The sequence below is a fragment of the Rhinatrema bivittatum genome, chromosome 4 (assembly GCF_901001135.1).
Source record: "Rhinatrema bivittatum chromosome 4, aRhiBiv1.1, whole genome shotgun sequence".
In the NCBI taxonomy this organism is placed as follows: Eukaryota; Metazoa; Chordata; class Amphibia; order Gymnophiona; family Rhinatrematidae; genus Rhinatrema; species Rhinatrema bivittatum.
The window spans coordinates 237069690-237091738 of record NC_042618.1 but is presented as its reverse complement, the minus strand read 5'-3'; the positions used below and the strand labels follow the sequence as shown (position 1 = coordinate 237091738).

Here is a 22049-nt window from a genome sequence, read left to right as displayed (position 1 = left end):
GGAAAGGGAAAGTTTCATACATTCTATATGAAAGAAATTATCAAATATCTCAACCTTATTCATATCCAAGTCTTCCTTTCACAATGAAAGGACATAGTGATGCAATTGCACATATGAATAGAAGTCAGAGTTTCTCAATTCAAATTGATTCTTTAACAATTGGAAAGAAAATAATGCTCCATTATTTGCCAATACATGTTGGATCTGCGTGATACTTTGGTCCTTCCAGAAAATTAAACATTCGGACTAAGAATGTCTAAATCTAATCTAATCTAAATTTCCCTGTATTGGCAAAAATGGAGAACATTCACTAGTCATCTTCAACATAGCTGTAAATTTCATCCACACCCAACATAGCGATGCCACAATACATTATTCGCTAGACTGGTGGGCAGTCTACCAGGGCAGTGTGAAGTACATAATCAAAAATCCAAATTGGATGTTACAGCACATTCGCTATCAATATTTATATAAGTGGAACCATTATACAACCAGTCCCTAATCACCCTTAACAGGCTGGCTAAATTGTACATTTCCATATCTAGCAATCCCAACCCACCCTGAGACCAGCTTTTTTTCAGCTTTTGAAGCGCTATTCTAGGTTTCTTACCCGACCATATAAATTTTGAAATAAATTTTTCAAAGTTTTTATATGCCTCCGTTGAATACAGATTGGTAAAGTTTGTATTATATACAGCCATTTAGGAAACAGGACCATTTTAAAGATATTTATGTGCCCTACCAAAGAAGAGAGTAAATTTTGCCAAACATTCAGGTAAAGAGGTTTCATTAGATGCATATAAATGTTCTAATTCTAAGGTTATTTTAATCCCTAAATATCTAAAAGAACTCGGAGCCCACTGAATTGGAAATCTCCCACCAAATTATTCTTGATATTGGCTGGACACGCTAATGTTAGGGTCTCCGGTCGCGGCAGCCCGCAACTGGGACCAGGTGTCATGGCCGACGGCCGCGGCGGGTCGCGACCCAGGTCGGGCCGACGGCTGCAGCAACAGTGCTCACCTTGAGTGTCGGGTCCTGCCGGAGGCTCCTGCGGTGGCAGGCAGCCTTCCTCGACCTTTCCGCGGGACTGCTACTGCTGCCCAGCCCAGCCGCATGGTTCCTCTCGGCCGGGCTGGCTCCTCCCCCTCTGTTGCTGCTAAGGGCCGCACGCATGGCTGAAGAAGCTATTTAAAGGAGCCATGACAGGATATGGTCATGGCTCCTCCTGGGACTCCGCCTCCTGGTTCCTGTACTTAAGGCAAGGTCTGACACTCAGACCTTGCCTTGGTATTGAGGCTCTGTGCTTGGTTCCTGTGTCGGTGTTCCGGATCCGCTCTTTGTTCCACTTCTGCTCTTTTCCTCGTTGGACTGATTCTTTGGCTCCTGACCCTCGGACCGGTGGTGGTGATCTTCTGGTATTGACTTGGACTGGCTCTGGACCCTTCTCCTTCTTTGCTCCTGGATTGGCTTCGGACCATTCTCCCGTCTGCTCCTGGACCGGCTCTCGACCTCTCTCTGGACTTCGACCCTTGGACTGGATTGGGACTATTCTTTAATGTATACTCCCAGACTTCTCACGACCTGCTGGAGGCACCAGCCATCTGGAACTCACGACCTGCAGGAGGCGCCTGCATCCAGATCATCTTCATTCTTCAGGGAGTCTCCTAAGTCCCAGCGGCCGTGTCCCTACGGGCTCCTCCTGGAGGGATCACGAGCTTCCAGGGTGAAGCCTTCATCTCAACATCTTCAACAGGCCTTGCCATCCGACGGTAGAGACCGATGAGGGTTAACTTCCTTCTCGGCAGTGCTGACTCTACCTCGGAACAGGGGTCCACTCTCCGATTCCTAACAGCTAAGGCTTCTGATTTGTTTTTATTGAATTTGAACCCTGAAAATTCCCCAAAGACATTAAACATTCCCAGCAGTTTCATAAGAGATCCAACTGGAACACACAATAATACTAATAGATCATCAACAACGCAGCATATTTGAAAATCATGGGGCCCAGGGACACATCTCTGACCTCTGGATCCCATTGTTTTGATACTAACAAAGGTTCCAGTGCCAAAAGGAACACCAACAGAGAGAGGGGCCATCCTTATCATGACCCTCTGAAAACAGAAAAGGTAGAAGAGCATTCTCCATTTGCTGTCACCCCAGCCATGGGGTGCTTATACAATAATTGGATCCCCTGTTTAAAAAAACCCTCCAGCTTCATATGAACCAATAATTGAAATAAATATTGCCATTTCACACTATCAAATGCCTTTCCAGCATCAAAGCTAACAAAAATGAAGGGAGAGTTATTACTTGTACATGGGCAATGGCAGCAAGTATTCTATGCAAGTTTACCATGGCATATCTGCCCCTAACAAAACTCACCAGTCCCAGACCAATAAAGTCCGGCAAGACCAATGCCAAACAATCTGCCATTATCTTAGCCAGTAATTTTTTATCAAAATTTAGCAGGGAAATCAGACGATAGGAAGACTCAGAAGTACAATCTTTCCCAGGTTTAGGGATAACCAAGATCACCTTTTTATTAGCATCAAGGAGAAAGCACCCTTTATTAATCAATGCTGCAAACATTCTACCAAGCAGTGGGGTAATTTGTTCTGTCAATATCTTATAAAATTCAGCATTATACCCATCATGGCCTGGAGCTTTCAACAATTTGGCCTTTTGAAATCCCAGTAGTATTTTTTCAGAGCTAATAGGCCTATTCAATTTTTGTCAATGCCACTCTTCAAAGGAACGTAATCCCAAGTTCTGCAAAAACATCTGACACTTTGTTCTATCAAAGCCTTCAGAAGTGTACAGATGAGTGTAAAAATCCTCAAATGATTTTAATATAGCTTGGATGGAATTCAAAACTCTTCCTTCCCATGTTTTTAAATGAGATATGAAGCATGACCCTGAAGCAGTCTTTATCAATTGTGCCAAAAGCTTGCCAGCTTTATTGCTATAACTTAAATTTAATATATATTATACTTTTCTTTGCCCTTTGATGTAAGAGTGTATTTAAGGCCACTTAGACTGAAAGATAAGCCTCTATATTAGCCTCTGTATTTGCAACAGCTAAAATGTATTTCTGTTTACACAAAAAAGATTCCAAAGCTAATGCTTTATTATCTATGTCCCTCCATCTCCTAATAAGAAATGAGATATTTCCCCTTAAAATGGTATACCATGCCAAAGCCTGCTCCCCTTCGAAATGTACGGCATTGTTCGCTATACAGTCTGGCCATCTCGGGATTTTTTGTTTGTTTGTTTTATTTTTATTTATTATTATTATTTTCTTAATCTCATTTTTAAAAAATCCTGAAAAGAGGTAACCTTAGCTAGATAATATGGGAACCTCTAGTTGACACTTGAAGGCCGCCCTTCCATATTTCGTAATGACCACCTCCTCTACATCCATCCACCTCCAGAAACCCACCCCCTTATATTTTACCCAGCTTTTCAACAAGATGAAAGCATAACAGATATGCATAGCAAAAAATAATATTCCACATGTATCCAAAGACTGAGTTACTCCACCATGTCAACATCATATTAACAGGAAACAAAAATCCAGAACTTGTGTTATAATTTTAAACTCTGCGTTCCTGGTACAAAGCATTCAGCAATCTCCCACGAGGCTATCACATCAAGCAAAAGAAGTCTTTTGACCTCAATTGCTGGAACTATAAATGAAAACAGAGTCATGTGTTATGACTGTCGGTCGCAAATGGCTGCGACCGCATCTACTCATGTCTTGTACTGCTCAGTTTCCCTCTCCGGGCCTGTTCATGGCGGGGGGGGGGGGGGGGAGACTCTACCGCTGCGTATCTCATGGTTCCTCATGGCGGCCAGGACACTGCCACCACCCATGCCAACTCTGGGCCTTCCTAGGTGCACGTGCCACCGGGCCCTCTTTTGAATTTGCTATGGCAGGAACCTCAGGGGCATCCCTGACTGATGACATCATTTGGTCAGGGTTCTTAAGCACCGCCTTTGCCCCCTGCTAGCCGACTTGGCAACGAGTTCCATCACTACGCTACTAGCTCCTGTCTCCTCGGACCTGTGGTGATTGTCTCGGACCCTTCTTGGAGACTGGAACCTGGCTCGGGTACCCGCTCCTCGGGGGCTTGTGTGTGCTCTCTCCTTAGACCCGGTCTCCTGGCTTTCCCCACTCCTTCAGCTAGTCCTGTGCCTTCCAGGAGTCCTACCCGCTGGTTTCCAACTCCTCCGGGTTGCCTCTGGGAGTGCTCTCACCTCTTGTGAGACGTATCTCCGTGCTCCCCGCTCCTCGGGGCAGTGCCTACGTTCTACTCCAGAGACTGTCTGAGCTTCCCGCTCCTCGGGGCAGTGCCTACGTTCTTCACCAGAGACTGTCTGTGCTTCCCTGCTCCTCAGGGCAGCGTCTACGTTCTAACTACCGGTGATTGCCGTCCCTTCCCCACTTCTCGGGGTTGTCTACGTCATCACCTGGAGACCCGATTCGGGCTTCCCCGCTCTGCGGGTTAGCCTACATCATCGCATCAGTACCCTCCTCGCTATGCAGCTCTGCCCCTCGGGGTTGCTTCTGCAGTATATCTCCTGCGCTTCCTGCCTTGCGCTTCCCGCTCCTCGGGCCTGCCTAGCGCCACCCTCTCGGAGGTCTCTGCCAGGTACTGCTCTCCAGCCCAACCTGCTTACTGTGGGGCTGTAACTGACCTCGCTCCTCAACGGTGTGGACCTGTGGGGCTCCTCCCCACAGGTGGTAACAACTCTCACCTCGGGCCAAGGGTCCACGAAACCCACAAACCATAATGTTATGGTCGCAGCCATAACATTATGGTTTGTGGGTTTCGTGAACCATCAGTAACTAAGGCCCATCCCCTTCAGATCTAGGGCAATGTAGGAAATGCACACCTCACATTTCTCAGGTACAAAGAACCCACAAAGTTCCTCATGAATTTCCTGCACACATTCAGTTTTCACTAGCAGGCTAATAACACATAGCATTTGGCATGCAACTAGCCTGATGTTACAGGTGGTTTGGCTGCTTCTAATATATTTGCCAACTTTTTTGTTTCCTCTACCGACTGGAACCATTGCACTCCTTCAGGCCACTTAGACTCCTTCACTCCTTCAGGAAGAATAACCTTGAGTTTTGTAGGATACTTTAATTCAAATCGCAGGCCCAGTGTGTACAAGCAGGAGCATATCTGTACAAACTCCCTTCTTTGTGCTGAAAGTTTAACCGAGTAGTCTTGAAACACCAGCACATTTTTGTTATTGTATGTTAACTTTTTCCCAGTTCTCAATGCTTGCAAAATCTCCATTTTATACGCAAAGCCAAGAATCCTGGTGATCACCACTGCCAACCTCCCAGATGATGAGCCCATTCGATATGTAAAGAGCCACGTGACAGTGGTAGGCTGAGCTCACTCACCAGTCAGGACTCAAAAACTGGGCCAATTCTTTATCTTCAAGAGATTCAGGTAATCCTACAAATCTCGGATTGTTATGGCAAGAGTGATTTTCTAGCTCTTCTAGCCATTCCTCTTGCTTCTACACTTCCGTTTTTACACTGCGAAGCTCTTCCCCAGCTGCACTAATGGTGATCTGATTATCCAAGACTTGCTGCTCAATCTCTCCAAAATACTGCTCATAAGTGCCACACAAACATTCATTTCTTCCAATCTATCCATAATCTTTTAAAATTCTGGTTCCACAGCATCAACCACTGCAGTTTTCAGCTCCATAATCACCAACTCATGCATCACTGTTCTCTCCGAAGTTTGCTGTGCGTCTGCCATTTTCTCATTTCCCAGGCTAGGCTTCTCTTTTTCTTTTTCCTTCGCTTTTTTAACTAATCGAGCCGACATACCTTTGTTGCCACTTGAGATGGTTGTAGTTAGATTTATGATCCACTTCTTAGCTATAATTAGGCCAGGAGAATGGGGTGGAGGTGGATTTAGCTGAGGAGGTGATAGAAGCAAAGTGAATCACATCTCACCTTACCCAGTGCATCACAGGTTCTCCCCTATTCTTTTTTATTAAATTTTCACATATTTCAACATACTAGTTCAAAATGGTGAATGGTTTTTGCCCACCATCAGGGAGTACAGTAGGATACATTATACAGTATCAAAAGGTAAACCCATATGAACTCATCAACAACATATTCCCCCCACCCCACTCCTTTACATCTTAGCAATAATTGTACAGAGTGGTGAGAGAAAGAAATAGTGGTGATCACCATACTTATGTCTTATCATTCAATATCAGACTATGTACTGTTACGATCCTGCTTACGGAGCCCATACCGCAAGCAAGCCTCTCACTCACCTTGGCCCAACGTCTTCGTGCAGTCTAGGCTGCCCCCGGTCCGTCACTGCCGCTCCTTGTGGCCCAACGCTGCTGGTTACAGCAGGAGGGGCCACTGTAGCTCTTTGCGGCATGAGCCGCCACTGGGATACCTCCCTTTCATGGCGGAGTGACGCCACCATCCTTCACCTTTGTGGCATGGAGCCACCGCTGTCTTCATCTTCTTCGCGGCATGGAGCTTCCGCCGGGATGCCTCATCTTCGTGGCGTGGAAGCTGCTGCCGGGATATCACTTCATGTGGCTAGGGGCCGCCATCAATGCTCCTCTTTGCAGCCCTGGTGCCGCCGCCAACTTCCTGCCTCCCAGCCTCTTCTAGACGTGGGCACGCACCTCTCCACTTCATTTAAAGGGCCAGTGGCAGGAAAGGCCCACGGCCCCACTGGATGATGTCATCAGTCCTTGCCCTTGTCCAGCCCTATAAAAGGGCTCAGCATTCACTCCTCGGGGCCTTCAAATCCAAACTTCACAGTTGCCTGTGCTCCTCTTCCAGTCAAGGTCTTCCGTGGTCTTCTCATGTCTTGATGGCTTCTTGTTTGATGTTCCTGGTCTCCTTCATCCTGATGCTCCTGGTCCTGTTCCTCGTTGGAGCTCCTTCATTGTCTCTCTGGTGACCTGATGTTCCTTGTCCAGAAGTTCCGATGTTCCTTGTCCAGAAGTTCCTGATGTTCCGAGTTCCAGTGCCTGTGTCCTAGTTTTTCCAGTTCCTGGCTCCGGGTATTCCTGCCTAGCCTCCACTGCCGGATTGCACCTCCAGATGACCATCCTGAGGATAAATCCGTATTGACCCGGTTCCTGTTCCTGGTCATTGGTGCTGCATCGGAGATGGATCCTTGGGCTGAGGTGAGGTTGACACAACCCATAGGCAAGAACCTACGAGTCCCCACTGTCGGCAGGTGGAGTGGGATGATAGGCAGAGGCCACTGGAGCTTCACCTATACCAGCCCTCATACCCCGCGGATTGAGCCTTTGGGTGCTGGGGCCGGGAGGACTTAGGTGGGCCTCAAGATAGGATAGTAAGAGAAGCTGGTTCAGCCCAGAGACAGCAGGCAAGGGATGGAATAGTCCCACTCTGGACTGGGTAAGGTTCTGGAAACTCGAGCGCCAATGAAACAAAGGCAGACTGGGGGTGCTCGAGCAAAGATAGGCCAAAACCTAGTAAGTCCACATCCATGGAGTAGACTTGAGTCAGGGCCGGCATCAATCCAGGGGCTGTGGCAAGCAATGTTGAGGTCTGATCACGGAGATAGTTAGTAGTGTAGTCAATCAAGGCTGAGGTCAAATCAAGGAGAAGTCAATAGCGTAGTCGGACGAAGCGGTGGTCTAGGTCTGAAGATAGGCAATACGTGCTCAGGCAAAGCAGAGGTCTGGGTCTGGAGATAGGCTGTAGCGTAGTTCCAGCCACGGTTCCTTCATAAAGATCATCGATGCATGCACACCTAGGGAGGGGCACTGCGCAAGTAGTGGCATCTCTCCGCGGGCCACGCGGAAAGCCCAATGAGTATTGGCATCAGGACCAGAAAAGCTGGAAGCTGCAGCGGGGCCGGAGGCACTGGGGGAGGCCCAAGGACGGAGTTGGCATACTCCAGCTCTTACGCCTTGAGGTCTTTTTGCCAATCTAGGGTACTGCGGTGCACCTCTCCTATGCTTTTGAAATCATGATATAACTCTTTCTGATTCTTGGTCTCTTTATATGTACCTTGGGATTTTTTTTTTTGCCACATTTTTTGCTTTATTCCCCTTCATGGTCCCTTAGGGTGATGATGCCACTTTCGGTACCTCTTGTGATGCCATCTAGTGTTCATGTCACTATTGCTGGCATCCTCTTTTTGCACCTTGGAGTGTTCTTCCTCCTCTTGCTGCTTCTTTGATCCTCTCTCATGGTGCTTTGGAGAATGCCTGCCAATGAGGGAAGCCTGGTACCCCTTTTCCCCTTTGTGGAGCCTTAGGCTAATATTTCTGCCACTTTAGATGCCACAGTCTAAGTACCTTGCAGTTCTTTCCCCCTTCTGATGATTTCTTCTCACAAGTTTCATTAGAATTGATATGAACATCACCATTCTGGAGCCCTGAATAGGTTGCAGTGCTTCCCTCATAGCTTTTAATGGATAACGAATAAATTAATGAAACAAACACTTTTTTCTTGTTTTGAAACTAATGAAACAAATTTGGGTCCCAATAAATTGAATAAAGAAACTGAAACAAATGTTTTCTTCTGCACATCCCTAGTATTGGTGAGTACCCAAATATGTGTCCTTTTTATAATATGCATGCACATATGCGAGTATGTTATAAAATATCACTGGTATGCTTAAGTGTGTGCCTAATTTTACAAGCTTGTGCACACAGCCACACAATGTCAGGTTTGAACCGTGCAAGTGAGGGAATTTTATAACAGGTGTGCATCCACGCCATGACCAGTTTTACCAATTTGTCCATCAGTTTCCCCACTCTACAGCTAGGTCCTTCCAAAACCCTGTGGTTCTTTAGTCTGCACTCCCCGCCAGTTAACCCAGATCCTTCAGGTATATAAAATAAATAAATAAATAAATAAACCCCTCGCAGATGCCTGTAACTTTTGTTTTTCTTAACTCACACCTCATTCTTGGCAGAAGTAAAGTTACACAGCACTGGACACGGGCGAGTGCCCAGGCCCATACATGCATGTCTCTTGGCTCCGCCCCAGAACATCCATGCCCCACCCAAACCAAGCCCCTTTTCCCCTCCAGTGCAAGATATGAATAGATTGGCACTTGTGTGAGCATCTGGGCGCCTTATAAATTCGGGTGGATGTGCTCATATCTCCCGATTTTGGCATGCGCCCACCTTTTAAAATTCACCTCTAAGTGCCTTATATGTAAGTAAACCCTAGTGACAATTTATATGGCATTTATTATTGCAATTTTCAAAAGCCCATTTACATGAATAAAGTGTATTTACATATATAAAACCAAGTTTTAAACATGTAAATGCTTCTGAAAATCAGATCCTTTCAACTGAATTTTCAGAAGAGTTAACACATGTATTAATATAGCATACTAACATAGCAATTTTCAAAAGCCGTTTACCATATTAAGTGCACATAATGCAGGTAAAACCTATTGACAATTCAATGACATATATTGTAGAAATTTTCAAAAAACCACTTACATTGGTAAAGGGCATTTACATATGTAAATCCCCGTTTTAAGTGTATAAATGCTTTGAAAAACACATGCACATATAATTGGAATTATCAATTTGCCAATACTTCCACCAGTTCACCCAGTCCTTCTCCAGTTCACCAAGATCCTTTAGAACAGTGCTTCTCAACCCAGACCTTGGGGCATACCTAACCAGTCAGGTTTTCAGAATATCCACAATGAAAATGCATGAAATTAATTTGCATGCACTGTATGCAAATCTATCTCATGCATATTCATTGTGGATATAATGAAAACCCGACTGGCTAGGCGTTCATTCCCTGAGGACTGCGTTGAGAAGCACTGCTCTAGAACTTCACCCTGAACTGTACCACTTCATCCAGACCTCCCTCCCAAAAATTGAAGACAAGTCTGATTTCACTTATGCGATTCAATTAACAGGTGTAAAAGTATACAAATAAAATTTGGTAATATATGAGTTTATCGCTTACAACATAGCAACTACAAGCATACTTCAGAACCTCACCCTGGAACATGCCTAGACTGTCCCTTTTTTCCCCATATAAAATCTACACATGAAATCTAAAATACATGTGTACGCTTATTGTTTATAAAATTGCATATATGAATGTACACGACACTTATGTGCATATATGCTATTTTTACGCCTGGAGCTCCTTTGAAAATTCACTTTACTTGTTCAGTATTTCTCTGGTTTTATCTGCTCGTCAAAAATATGGTAGCAGATTGAGGGGGGCTAACTTTCAAACTGTACCTTGGGATTAAGTCCATGGGAACTTTTTACCCATTGACTTCGCGCCAGTTTTCAAAGAGAAAGTGCATGTGTACTTTGACTTAGAAATTTACCACAAAAGTACCAGCAGACATTTGCCCCTGCTTTTTGAGCAGTGGGATTTCTTCAGAAAACAACACACACAGTCTTGAAAATACAATCTGTGTGTGCTATTTTCCAATCCTGCCCAAAACAAGCCACTGGGAATACCTCCCCTAAATGGAACTAAAAGTATTTATGTTGTGGCTCTATTTTTTGGTATCTTTTGGGTACTTGTAACACAAACTAGTCACTATCATGGACAGGATGCTGGGCTTGATAAATCTTGGTCTGCATGGCATCTTATGTTCTTACTTTGAAATTATAGTGATGTCTCTGGCTTCTTTATTGCACTATTCCACTCATCACTTGAACCACTTCATTTTTATCCTACATTCTGAAAACAAAGAAGGCTTATGAGTTCACTTTGTGTGTGTGCTTGGGGTAGACAGGGGTGTTTCTTTTGGATCCATATTTATCTGTGGACCCTGGACACATGCATCCTGAAAAGTAGCTTCCTGTAGTTCTGGGTGGAATTTCTTCTTCTTTCCTGTGGTGAATGCTTTTCTGTCTACTAACCCATTATCCATTCACCAACTGCTTTTCTCTGTCCCTGACCTCTCTAATAGGGAACATATAAAATATTAACTGAAAATGGATATTTGTGACACTTGATTGACTAAGTGATCCTGTACTCTAGAATCTATTCCAATCCCTTGAAGTCAATCCACAGCTTCATTTCAACTCCCTGAAGTAAAAAATGTCTAAGATTAGAGTCCTTTCAGGTAAGAAGTCTCTCATCAGCCACAGTTTCATTGTTAGAATTAATGTAATGCTAGAGTGGACATTATTGGTTACCACAGTGAGGTCTAAGTTAAATTAGAATACTTAGCCTCTCATGCTTGTGCCAAGAGCAAGAACACTTATGTTTAACATCTTGGTGACAGTCAACTTCCAGTTGAAGAAAGTCTGCTCATCTTTGTATGTATACTGCCACCTCAAGAGCATTTGTTGAGAACTGACTATCTGCAGGAACTCCATTTATGAACATGCTTATCAGCAACAATTGAACAGAGCACAGCAGAACCAGGCTCCCCCAATCAAATCTTCCATTCACAACTCCATTCAAAAACAAGCACTGTCCACCGCTGGACCTCATCATTGGAATTCACTACCCCCGGATCTACGCCAGGAACAATGCCATCTGTCCTTCAGAAAGAAACCGAAAACCTGGCTGTTCTCTCAAGCCTACCCTTAATGGGTCACTCCCCAACTAGTATTGACGCTCTTCACCTCCTCCCTATCACCTTCCTCCTCTCCTGGCCCTATAACCACTTCCCCCCTGCTCCCACCCCGTTCCCGGCCCTCCATCGCCCCTTCAGACGCATCCTCTGCCCCAATCCAAAGGATCTGTTATGCTCGAACTGCTTATTTAAATCAGCTGCTAAATCAGCACCCTATGCTGATCAATTGTTTTCTGCTATTTTACATTACCTCTTTAGTTGAGTTAGGTTAAACTAATTCTTTCTCTCTGATCCTGAATTTATACTCCCTGTTTATTGTAACTTTCTTTCTTCTTGTTAAATGGTTTTCCCCTGGTTCTGCTGTAAACCGGTACGATAAGACTTCGTCTTGATCATCAGTATATTAAAAGAATTTAAATAAATAAATAAAATAACTACTCAAACCACTGATCCTTAGTGTGGATGGCAGCCAACTAGGTTTTGCTAATCATTGCAAGAAAACTATACCTACATGCACACAGACTCTATCATGAGTATTTCTGTCTATGTGAAAATATAAGGAACTATCATCCATGCGTGTGAGCAGTTCTTTTTTTTTCTTTCTTCATGATCAAACAGAGCCAATGACCAGTTCCTGATTCCAGCAGCAAAGTTCCTGATCTGTGCTCTTCACAAAAACATGGATTCAGTTGACTTGGGTAGATAGTCAGACACAGAAAAACATTTCTTTTAAAGGTTGGCTTACCGTAGGTTCCTGTGATATGTATATCAGAGTTACAATAAAGTTACAGTACTTCTGGTTAGTCTCTTAAATCCTATTGTATTCCATACACATTTCCTGATAGTCAAGTCAGTGGCTTTCATATTGGTTTTTCTGCTTGACTTTGATTTACTTACCTACTTTCTCTGTCTATAACATTGTGTCATATAGGATCTAGAAGTATCTTTCACACTTCATTTCTCCAATATGTATGAATCTTACTTTAATCATCTATATATTGTCCATGCCATCTGTTTCTTGACTCTACTTATTTCAAGATCTTACAGATGCTTTTATTCATGTTTTTATTACTGCACCTCCATATTTTAAAGTCCCTCTACACACATCTAATTTATAGAAACATGCCTATTATGCTTACTAGTCCTTTTCAGGATGTTTGCCTGTAAGTAAACCACTGAGGACATTAAAACTCACCTCTGCCAAAGACCCTTTGATGGTGCAGAGTTTGTAGAGGATCCAGAGAGGAATGCATATCATTGATGAGACGGCAAGCAGCCAGCCCATCATATCACCCCACCAAGGGTAGACATATTTCTTGTTGTATGTCAGGGGTATGTATTTAATCACTGAGAAGAGGAAAGTTGCCTTGGGAAAAATAAGCGGAGAAAGCAAAAGATGTATTTATTTAATTTGTTGAAAGCAAAATGTGAAATGGAAGTTTTTGTTCCAATCTATTTCATTTTAAAGGCTTGGTAATTAATAGCCAAAGCTAGTAAATAACATTTGGAGAGGGCCTCTATTGTTCAACCCAAATGTCCCCACATCAACACATTATTTCAAAAAATGTACATGTAGGAGCAAGGCCCTGTAAAACAAAACTTATGACTATGTGGCTAACAAAAATGTCATCTCTGCTACAAGGCTGCATGGAAGTTGGCATTCTTCTCTGCCCAAGAAAAAAAACTGCTTTATACACAGATGAATAATGAAGACCCGTGTACCTGCAAATCCAGAGTAGGCTAGGCACCTATGTGGCAGGGATTTACAGCTTTGCTCCTCAAATCTATCAGTCAGCATTTGTGAACTTATCAGAAACATGTTTGCTTCAAAAGCCTGGTCAGTGTCACACTGGCCTAAGATTGAGCCACTTTAAAACAAAAATAAAACCTGGAAGTGTTGAACCAATTGGATTGCCCATCTGAAAGCTAAATGCTCTGCAGTAATGAACTAAGAAATCCAAATGAATCTACTAGATAAATGAAGCTTGACCGACGTGCCGCAAATGCGCAGTAGAGAGCAACTCTACCGTGCATGCGCGGGCAGCACGTCGGTCAGAGCTTGCCAGTAACCAAAATGGCGCGGCGAGTAGCATGAGCAGTAACGGCGGCAGCAGCGGCGGCGAGCAGTAACGGCGGCGGCGAGCAGTAGTGGCGGCGGCGCGAGGGAGGGAGGGACCTCCCCCGGAGATCTTCCATCTGCGCCATCCGAAGGGGTTGTGAATGAGGGGAGGGAGGAGGAAGTGACTGAGGGGAGGGGAGGGGAGGAGGGAGGAGGGAGGAGAGAGTGACTGAGGGGAGGGGGGAAGGAGGAGAGAGTGACTGAGGGGGGAGGAGAGAGTGGGGGAGGGGGGCAGGGAGAGAGTGACTGAGGGGAGGAGGGGAGAGAGTGACTGACAGGGGAGGGAGGAGAGAGTGACTGAGGGAGGGAGAGGGGAGGAGAGTGAGGGGAGGGAGGAGGGGAGGAGAGTGAGGGGGGGGGGAGGGGGAGGAGAGTGAGGGGAGGGGGGGGAGGGGAGGAGAGTGAGGGGAGGAGGAGGGAGGAGTGGAGGGGGAGGGAGACTAGAGGGGGAGGGAGAATGAGGGGAGGGAGGAGGGGAGGGGGAGGGAGACTAGAGGGTGAGGGAGAATGAGGGGAGGGAGGGGAGAATGAGGGATAAGGAAATGGACTGAAAAAAAAAATGTTAATGTAGCCTGTTGTTACGGGCTTAACGGCTAGTCCCTATATAAAGAGAGACAAAGGATTAGTTTTGTTCTTGGCCACGTGTAACATTTTCAAGGACTTTCATGTCTCTTCTGCACTCCTACTTTGACAGCCCACCTCCCTAAACTTTAAGAATGCACCTAAAGCTAGGATAACCCCAAATGCAGAACTGGTTAATCCAGCTACTTCTAGAGCAGTGACAAAGCACAGCAGCCCAGATGAGTCAAACAAAGACTCCGTTGCAAGGTGGGCATTTATGTTCCTATGGGTAGTAAGACTATTACATTGATAATTTCTAAGTGTAAGCTACAGTTGATTTGATATGATAGTATCTCACTGATTTTATAACAAAATATTTTCTTTTTGTAATACTTTCTGAATCTGCGATCTTTGTAAATCTGGCAACTAATACATTTATAGCAAAACGATCACTGTGTTAGTCCTGAAGAAATCTCTAATAAAATATCCATTATCTAAGACAGGGGTCAGTAACCTATGGCATGCGTTTTTAGTAGCACGGCAGTGGCAGTGCACTGTGACATGTTGCTAAATAAAAAAATGAGTGCAGATGCGGACCACCATCAGTACTGATTCAAGCAGGCAGCCCTGAGCCTCATATGCAGCCTACAGGATGATGATACAAATCTCAAATCCCTTGCACCAGCAGCAGGAGATGACATTCAATTAAACACAACTCCTGTTGCCATGCACTCCACAATCTGGCAGGCCACTGTAGAGACAGAAGAAAAAGAGAGCGAAAGAATATCCAGAGTTAACCAGCGGATCTGATCTCACTGGCAGCTGAAGAATAAGAGGCCCCGCCAGCTGCTGTGGAGCCCAATCTGCAGCACCACAGAGAAGAGGAGGATCCAGAGGTCGCCAATAGACTCCGTCACCTGGCGGCTGAAGAAGAGGCCCAAGCCTTGAGCATGTGAACCTATGCAAGTATTGTGAGCCGATATGGGTGGGTAGGTGTTTGCCTGGGTGTGGGTGTGGATGTGAGCCTGTGCATGTGTGTGGGAGACTGCATGTGGGAGAGGGAGAGAGAGCATGTGTGTGTGTAATTACATGTGAGAGAGAAAGCATATGTCTGTGTGATTACTTGGAAAGAAAGAAAGGAGCGTGTGTGAGTTTGCATGTGAGAGAGAGAGTGTGTGTGTGATTCTATGAGGGAGAGAGAACAAACGTGTGTGTTATTATATGAGGGAGAGAAAGCAAGTGTGTGTGTGATTAAATGAGGGAGAGAGAGCAAGCGTGTGTGTGATTGCATTTAAGGGAGAGAGCATGTTGTGTGATTGCATGTGGGAGAGATAGTGAGCAGGTGTGTGTGTGTGAGTGCATGTGGGGAATGACAGAGAGAGAGTGTGTGTGTGTGTGTGTGTATGTGTGTGTGTGTGTGTGCACATTGGAGAGTGTGTGCATGTGTGAGAGAGAAGAAAACATTTTTGAGCCCCCTCCTCCACCAACTTATTTATATGACAATCTCAGGGTGACTGGAAATCAAAAGTTCCCAGGTATGGAGAACAGGTTTTTTTATCCTTAGAAGTTTTAATTATTGGGTATTATTTGATATGTTTTCTGTTTTGAAATATTTTATTGGTGTTTGGAAAATGTTTAAAAATTTATGTATGGGAGATCATGTGATGTGGTGAGCGGGGACGGATGCGTCTGAGCCAGCTCTGGGTGCCTCATCCCTCAATCCGAGACAATCCACCTCTTTAACTGCCTCAAGACTAACAACAACCGACTTACCAGCTACCTCATATGTCGATTACTGCCTATATGCAAAGATCCCCTACTTTGATGCCTCCAAAGACTGCTAAAAAAGAAAAAGAAAAACCTCGAGTAATGGAGGCCAAGATGGCGGCGAGCACGGGTCTCGAGAGGGACAAAGCGCTACCACTCCAACCTGCAACACTGGAAATCAAAGAAGCAGTAATAGCGGCACTGGACAACAAATTAGCCCGTCTATCATCTCAAATCTCTTCGCTTCAAGCCTCTATATCAGAATTTGCTCCCTGTATCGACCAAGTCGAGGGACGGTCGTCAGTCCTCGAAGATGACATCCTCGGTATTACCCGCAAAATCATAAAGTTGGAAAAAATACTCAAGGAGCACGAAGATAAAATTGATGAACTCGAAAATAGATCCAGAAGTTCTAATGTGCGCCTAATCGGAGTGCCCAAGACGGTGGAGGAACAAGAGTTGCGTGGCCTTCTCCTCGAGTGGATCCCAGAGGTTTTGGGCCTACTGGAACTACAGGATATCCTGGAAATTGAGAGAGCCCACTGAGTAGGGCCGCGCCATGAAAAGGCGAACCGGCCGAGGACCGTAATCTTTAAAGTACTGAATTTTTTCCATAAACAACAAATATTGCAAGCGGCTCGAAAAAAAACCCAGGAGCTTCTCTTCCGGGGATCGCCCGTTCGCTTTGCATCGGATTATTCAGCAAAGGTATCTACACTATGGAGAGCGTTCTCCCCAGCCTGTGGTGAGCTAATAAAAAGGCATATACGCTTTTCTTTGTTTTTCCCAGCAAACTTAGGATATTTCACGATGGGAAATGGGCACAATACAAAACGCCAGAAACAGCACAAACATGGATTAATGCACTTTCAAACTCCTCTACCACTTGAAAGGCTATTTCCACGCTGAGATGAGGTGATGCAATGCAGACATTGGGATGTAGCACCAGTCACATCAATACATGATCTTCACAGTTGACCAGAGAAGTCAATAGGTTTCTAAGTTGATAGTTGGGGGGAGGGAGCAAAATTGCAGGGATTTGAGGTATGGTTTGTATTTTACAGGGAGGATGGTATCTGGGGGGCTAAGGCAATCACTGGTAATCTGCCCCTTGTATTGCTTTCTAGTAACTTACTATGCATCTGTCAACTTGACATGGGGGGAGCTAGGCTGGGGGCTCCCTCCTCTGCGACTCTCACATGCTTTACAGGCCTACTAACAAATGCTCCAGAGGATATAGGGTAAACACAGATTTTTGACCTGGAACATAGACAGCCTGGGCTCACCGTTAAAAAGAAAAAAAATGTACCAAGCCCTTAGGCGTTTTAAAGCTAACCTGGTATGCCTACAAGAAATGCACCTGAACGCCATGGAAAGCGCCAAATTGTGTAGGGAATGGGTGCAGACATGCTCTTTGCTCCTGCTAAAGGCAAGAAAGGAGGGTAGCAATACCGATAAGCAAAGACACAGATTTTGAGATAACAAAAGAAATACAAGATCCGGATGGGCGCTACCTTATTGTGCAAGGCCAGCTAGAAGGTAACCCCCTTACTATATGTAACGTTTATGCACCCAATGCCCAAGATCCTAGTTTTTACCAACTACTTATATCTCTTTTGATTACCCACATACAAGGTTCTCTATTGGTACTCGGGGATTTCAACAACACCCAGGATCCCAAGCTGGACAAATCACATATCCCCACGGGCTACAAACAACCCTTGACATCCGGAGTTCATTACGTAACCAAACACTTCCAACTATTAGACTTATGGTGAGTACTTCACTCAGAAGTAAGAGAATATACCCATGTCTCTCGGGCTCACATGACCATGTCACGAATTGACTATATACTCGCATCCCAAGATTTATTTCCAAAAATAGACAGGGTCCAATAGAAATTGCAGATCATATGCCAATATGGGTGGACCTCAGTCTCTACAATGAGAACCCTCCCCCCCCCCCAAACCTTGGTGATTCCCCAGTTATTTAGCAGGTGATAAGTACTTCCACCAATTCCTATACAAAAAATGGGATCCTTTTGCTCACAACAACTCCCAATACCAAGATAATCCCACACTGTTTTGGAAAACCCGCAAAGCAGTACTGAGAGAGAGGAGACATCATAGCTTATGTCTCCAATAGAAACAAGCAGCTGAATAAAGCCATTTTAGAATTGGAATTAAAAGTTCAAAATGCCAAATCCAACTTGGCGCACAATCCAACTCAGCAAAACAAGGAAATATATCGGGAATGTCTAAACACTGTGAACACTTCCTTACATCTCAGAGCTCAAAAAGCCTTAAAGATATACGAGCATTCCTTCTTTAGGTTTGGCAATAAGTCTACAATATTACTAGCCAGACTTGTCACTATTAGGTAATGGAGATCACACATCAAGGGCCTAAAAAATAAATCCAGAGAAATACTTACAACAAGTCCAGAAATTTGTGAAAACTTCAGGCAATTTTATGAAACCTTATATGCAGAGGATCAGGGAAACAACCTAGATGAGGACCAATTTTTTTATAATCTCCCACTCCCTAAGTTAACTGAGACACAACTGGAATACCTTAACTGCCCAATCTCTGCAGCTGAGGTCCAAAATGTAATCAAAACTGGAAAATCACACAAAGCACCAGGCCCAGATGGGTTCCCGGTGGACTTTTACAAAATACTATGTCACCAACTCCTCAACCCACTAACCCATTTCTTCCAAGATGCATGCCAGAAAAATGAAGGAACAGGTACAGGCAGAGGAATTGGAGGCTTGAGTTGCCGACCATACACTACTTGAAAGGGCAACTTCCCAGTGACCGAATGGGTGTGATTGCTGTAAGAGAACTCGGCCCAAGGTAGTAACGTTACCCAGTTGTTTTGTCTTTCAGTAGCAAAGATGTGCAGGAATGTCTTTAAGGAGTGATTCATACGTTCGGTTTGCCCATTACTCTGAGGGTAAAAGGCTGTAGACAGATTGAGCTGGACTCCAAATTTCTTGCATAACGCCCTCCAGTATCGGGTGGTAAATTGGGGTCCTCGATCCGAAAGGATGCTTTGTGGAAGACCATGAGTTCAGAGGATATGCTGTGTGAAGAGCTGGGCTAGCTCCGGTGCAGAGGGTAATTTGGGAAGTGGGACAAAGTGGGCCATCTTGGAGAAACAATCCACTGTCACCCAGATGACTGTGTTCCCCTCAGAAGCAGGCAAGTCCACCACAAAATCTGTGGCAATGTGGGTCCAGGGTTCCTTTGCGGCCAGCATGACAGACAGTGAGGGAGTCATGGGCCCAAACCAGAACTCTTTTTCGATGTCACAGGCTACTGTCTTCCCTAGAGAACTTACGACCATACTGGATAAGTTGATCCTCGCCGGATCCAGGATGTACTGAGGGAGTTCCCCCTCTCCCTCCAGCTCCGAAGTACGGGACAACGCATCTGCTCGGATGTTTTTGGATGCGGGTCGGTAACAAAGCATGAAGTAAAAGCGATTGAAGAAGGGAGACCAACGAGCTTGCCTGGGGTTTAGGCACTGTGCTTGACACAAATACTCTAGATTCTTACGATCCATGTAGACTGTGATAGAAGGAACAGCCCCCTCTAGCCATTGTCTCCACTCTTCAAATGCTAACTTAATTGCCAAGAGTTTCTTTCTCCTATACTGTAGTTACATTCAGCTGCAGAGAATCTTTTGGAGAAATACGAGCAAGGTAGTAGTTTTCCCGTACTGGAGCTCTGGCTGAGTACGGCACCTACCGCTATGTTGGAGGCATCCACTTTCACTATAAAAGGGTGTAGCGGATCTGGATGGTGAAGGCAAGTATCCAATAAAAAAGCCTCCTTAAGGTCCTCAAAGGCCTGACAGGCCGCCTTCGGCCATTCCATGGCATTGGCCTCCTTCCTAATAAGGGCAGTAAGTGGAGCCACCTTGAGGGAATAATGAGGAATGAATTGTCTATAGAAATTCGCGAATCCGAGGAAACGCTGTAAAGCTTTTATTCCTCTTGGGCGAGGCCAGTCTTTAATGGCTGACACCTTCTCTGGGTCCATATGAAACCCTGTCGCCAAGACAATGTATCCTAGAAAAGGAAGAGACTCTCATTCAAACATGCACTTTTCAAGTTTTGTGTACAGGTGGTTGTCCTTGAGAACTTGTAGCACTTGCTTTACATGCAGTCAATGAGACTCCAGGTCCCGGGAGTAAATTAGAACGTCATCCAAATACACTATGACTGAGGAATGTAACATCTCGCGAAGCACCTCGGTCATAAGATGCTGGAAGACTGCCGGAGCGTTGCATAGTCCGAATGGCATTACTAAATACTTGTAATGCCCGTCCCTAGTGTTGAAGGCAGTCTTCCTTTCATCTCCAGGACGGATCCGAAGCAGATTGTAAGCACCCCGCAGGTCACGTTTGGTGAAGATCTTAGCTCCTTGTAATCTATCCAAGAGTTCAGGGATTTACGGGGAGAGGATAACGATCCCACTTATTAATGACTTTTAGGCCTCTGTAATCAATGCGTGGCCTTAGGGAGCCATCCTTTTTCCCTACAAAGAAGAATCCCGCCCCTGCAGGTGACTTGAAGGGTCTGATGAACCCCTTAGTGAGGTTCTCAGAAATGTATTCTGACATGGCTCGTGTCTCTGGCAGAGATAAGGGATAAACCCTTCCTCGGGGCGGCATGGTTCCGGGTAATAGAACTATTGCTGTGGCAAGATCTCCGCCTTCTTTTTGGAAAATACGTCTGCAAAGTATGCGTAAGGCATGGGAGGCAAGACGAAAGTGTGCAGCAGAGGCACGCACGGAGTGCACGGAACCTTGAGGCAGTTGGCGAAGCAAAAGGAACTCTATTGCGCAATTTGTAATGTGTCCCAATGGATAACTGGAGAGTGTTGCTGCAACCGCGGTAATCACAGTACTACTGGGTGTACTACTCTCTCCAGGATCAAGAAAGAAATCTCCTCAGAATGCAGGACTCCGGTTTGGAGAGTGAGAGGAGCCATGGAGGTCGAGATACTTCCAGGGAGAACTGTCCCTCGGATAGAGGTGATACGCAGCAGAGGATTACGGGGAAGAATGGGAATCCGAAGTTGTTGCACCAAATCAGACAGAATGAAATTCCCACCTGCCCCAGAGTCAATGAAGGCGAGAGTTTCGAAGGACCCTCCAGGGTATTCCAAGGTGACAGGAACAGTACATTGAGGAGCAGAATTAACACAGCCTAGGAGCAGCTCCCCGGTACAGCCTAGGCTTTGGCGTTTTCCGGACGCTCCTTACATTGGGCTAGAAAGTGGCCTTTGTTGCCACAATATAGACATAAGCCCAGAGCTTGGCAACGTCGCCTCTCCTCTGCAGACAACGGTGTACGTCCTAACTGCATGGGCTCCTCCGTTGACATTTTAGGATGCGCTGCTCCTTGACCTGATGATGACGTCATGGGTCTGGAGAAAACAGGAGCCAATGGTACTGTTTGATGAGGCGGTCGTCCTTCCCTCGCCCTTTGCTTAAGGCGGCGGTCAATTCGCCCAGCCAAGTCGATTACTCCTTTGAGATTGTCAGGGATATCCCTGGCGGCCAACTTGTCCTTGATACGTGCTGACAGACCCTCCAAGTAGACTCCCCGCAGACTATCGTCACGCCACCCTACCTCCAAAGCAAGGGTGCAGAACTCAATTGGATAGTCTTCCAAAGAGCGGGGTCCCTGTCGTAACTGTAGTAGCTCAGACGTTGCTGTAGACAGGCGTGCGGGTTCATCGAAGGCGTGCTTGAAGTTAATTATGAACTGTTGCAAATTATTTAATAGCGGATCATTACGTTCCCACATGGGCGAAGCCCAACTCAGCGTCTTCCCATCCAGCACAGACAGAATTAAGCCACCTTTACGGAGTCTGCAGGGAACTGGCTAGGTAGGAGGGAGAACCTTATGTAGCATTGGTTCAAAAATGCCCGGCAGCCCTTAGCATCCCCAGAGTAGCGAGAAGGAGCGGGCAGTTGAGTTGGTGTGTTCACACTCACCACAGGAGCAGGAG

General features: G+C 45.4%; 1 protein-coding gene across 1 annotated transcript in view; it reads right to left on the bottom strand.

Annotated features, from left to right (window-relative positions):
* LOC115090602 (sodium- and chloride-dependent GABA transporter 2-like) overlaps positions 1-22049 on the bottom strand; it is a 204260-nt gene that overhangs the window by 23477 nt on the left and 158734 nt on the right. Inside the window, exon 15 of the mRNA XM_029599942.1 lies at positions 12772-12942. Within this exon, the coding sequence (XP_029455802.1) occupies positions 12772-12942 (171 nt within the window). The remainder of the gene's footprint in view (positions 1-12771; positions 12943-22049) is intronic.